Source organism: Myotis davidii, unplaced genomic scaffold (genome assembly GCF_000327345.1).
Source record: "Myotis davidii unplaced genomic scaffold, ASM32734v1 scaffold512, whole genome shotgun sequence".
NCBI lineage: Eukaryota > Metazoa > Chordata > Mammalia > Chiroptera > Vespertilionidae > Myotis > Myotis davidii.
In genome coordinates, this window is record NW_006284323.1 from 1,522,240 (window position 1) to 1,524,571 (window position 2,332).

At 51.3% G+C, this 2,332-nt stretch overlaps 1 protein-coding gene across 1 annotated transcript in view; it reads right to left on the reverse strand.

The window, feature by feature from the left end:
• The window catches only part of PRDM15 (PR domain 15), a 52,498-nt gene that overhangs the window by 29,894 nt on the left and 20,272 nt on the right, over window positions 1–2,332 (reverse strand). Inside the window, exons 6-7 of the mRNA XM_015568864.1 lie at window positions 865–1,101; window positions 33–168 (exon numbers count right to left, since the gene is read on the reverse strand). Coding sequence (XP_015424350.1) covers window positions 33–168; window positions 865–1,101 — 373 coding nt within the window. The remainder of the gene's footprint in view (window positions 1–32; window positions 169–864; window positions 1,102–2,332) is intronic.

Consider the following 2,332-nt stretch of genomic DNA (forward strand, 5'->3'; position numbering starts at 1 on the left):
CTGCCTGCCCCGGGCGCTGAGGCAGGACTCACCTGGGCACTGAAGGGGCCTCGCTGGTGGTGGTGGTGGCGGCCAGCTTCCCCAAGACCAGCTCCATGATGTGCTCGTCCGGCGCCGCAGGCACGGGCTCGTCCGGTGGCACCTCGGTGATGATCTCGGCCACTTGCTCTGTGCAGAAAGAACGGGACAGCCACGTCACAGCTGGGCAGGAGCAGAACACAGCCGGGACAGGTTTACACGGTTAGGAAGGAAAGAAAGGAAAACTAGCAATATTTTATAACCTACATATTTATCTGTATATATAGAAAATCAAAATGATATTCATAACTCAAAACTAGGTTATAAATTGTGACGCTTTTTTAAAACCACGGCAGTCCTAGCACTATTTCAATCCCTCAGCATACCAACCCAAACCACATTTTCATATATATTGGGATCTTAAAATGTATTAAATTATGGTGACAGATACTCAGAAATATTAATTTTGTTATTAGACAAGCCACCGTGAGTATGTTCAAAAGCAGATAACAGCAAGCACAAGAGTCAAACATGACATAACCACAGTAATAGGGACCCAGGTCCAAACCTCTGCACAAATGAAACACGGGAAGGTCACACAAAAATTAGCACTGGTCCTCCCACTCGCCTCCCACATGCCTTCCTAACGCAACTAACTACTAGTGAGCCAATCACTGAAGAGGCTCCTGCCCCTTCACTGGCCTGGCATGTTTAGGGAAGGGAAACTGTGCAGGAAGTCTAACCCCTCAGGTCCTGTCAGGTCCACAGAGCACACCCTGCTGGCCCTGGCCCCGCCCCCACCGCCAGCCCTCACCTGCGGGCTCCACCCCCAGGGCCAGACCTCACCTGCGGGCTCCTTGTCTTCAATGATGACCAGGGGCTGCTCTGGTTTCTGTTCTGGTTTCGAGGCTTTGGGTTTTCTCCCCCTTCGAGGCTTTTTCTTCTGCTCTTTGGCGGCACTGATGCTCTTGGGGGCTGCGGGAGGCTCCCCCTGAGACCCGTCAGGTTCCTTCTCTGGAGCCCCCTCCTGCTGGCCGGCCGGGGGGAGGCTTTTGGTTTGTTCCAAGTGACCCAACAGATGCTCTGCAGGAGGGGGAGGCAGGTGCACAGGGGCGCGGGGGAGCCGGTCAGTGTCCGCTCCCTCCCCCAGTGCTTGTTTTCAATTTTATTTGCTAATAGTGCGCCCTCTGCAGAGGTAAACTGCGTTCCCACTGCTTTTGAGAAGCAAGCATTCCCACGCACCAAACAGATGACTATTTCAGTCAGCCAGGTATAAAAACGGGGCCGTTCTGTACAGATAAAAGCCTGCACCGCATGTACATGCGAAGAGGACTGTGGGAGGCCACACCCACGTGCTCTCTCTCGATGGCAACAGTCAGGCAATTGTGATTTTTGTCTGTAAGCTTATTTGCATTTTCTAATTTTTCCGCAATAAATACCTAACACAATTACTTACAAATGTAACCTCTAAGAGGAAAAGAGAAATATTCAATTTGTGATAAACTGTCTAAAAACACTGCATGAAAGTAAAAGAACAGAAACTGTGCTTTATTTTCAACTGAAGAAGGCCTCAGAGGCCTCCCAGGACAAGAAAGCTGGACGAGAATGGCCACCGTCCCAGTGAAGGTGAGACAGGCACAGACCAGCTGGCCCACAGGGCAGCAGGAGGAGGAGGGAGGACGGGTGGGAGGCTGGGACTGGCGCATGCAGATGACAGAAGGCACCTGGGGGCTCACTGGGGCCCAGGACTGATTCTTCCTGCTGTAAAGCTCCACTGGGTCGACGCAGGTGCTGTGTATAAAGTGGCCGTTACGCCTTCATTTGTCCCATATGGAGGACATAACCTTATTATTTCTATTTTTTATTTTTATGTTAATCTGCACCCGAGGATATTTTTTCCATTGATTTTAGAGAGAATGGAAGGGTAAGGGAAGAGGGAGAGAGAAACATTGATGTGAGAGAGATACAGGGATTGTTTCCCTCCCGGACATGCCCCAACCAGGGCTGGGGATCAATCCTGTAACCAGGAACATGCTCTTGACCCGGAATGGAAGCGAGACCCTTCTGTGCTCTGGCCGACGCTCTAACCACTGAGCCACACCCCCATATGGAGGACACTGTGCTGGGTGCGTGGCCGCAAGAACGAGTGAGAAAAAGAAAATCACACAGCAAACACCATGTTGTGTGACACGTCACAGGAAGGGTTTGGCAGGTCAGCCACACAGCAGAACAAGGTAACAACGAGCGCACTGGCTGCAAATACTTGGAAAGACTAGATAAAATACAGACTTCTCCTCATCACCCCCCCCGCCCC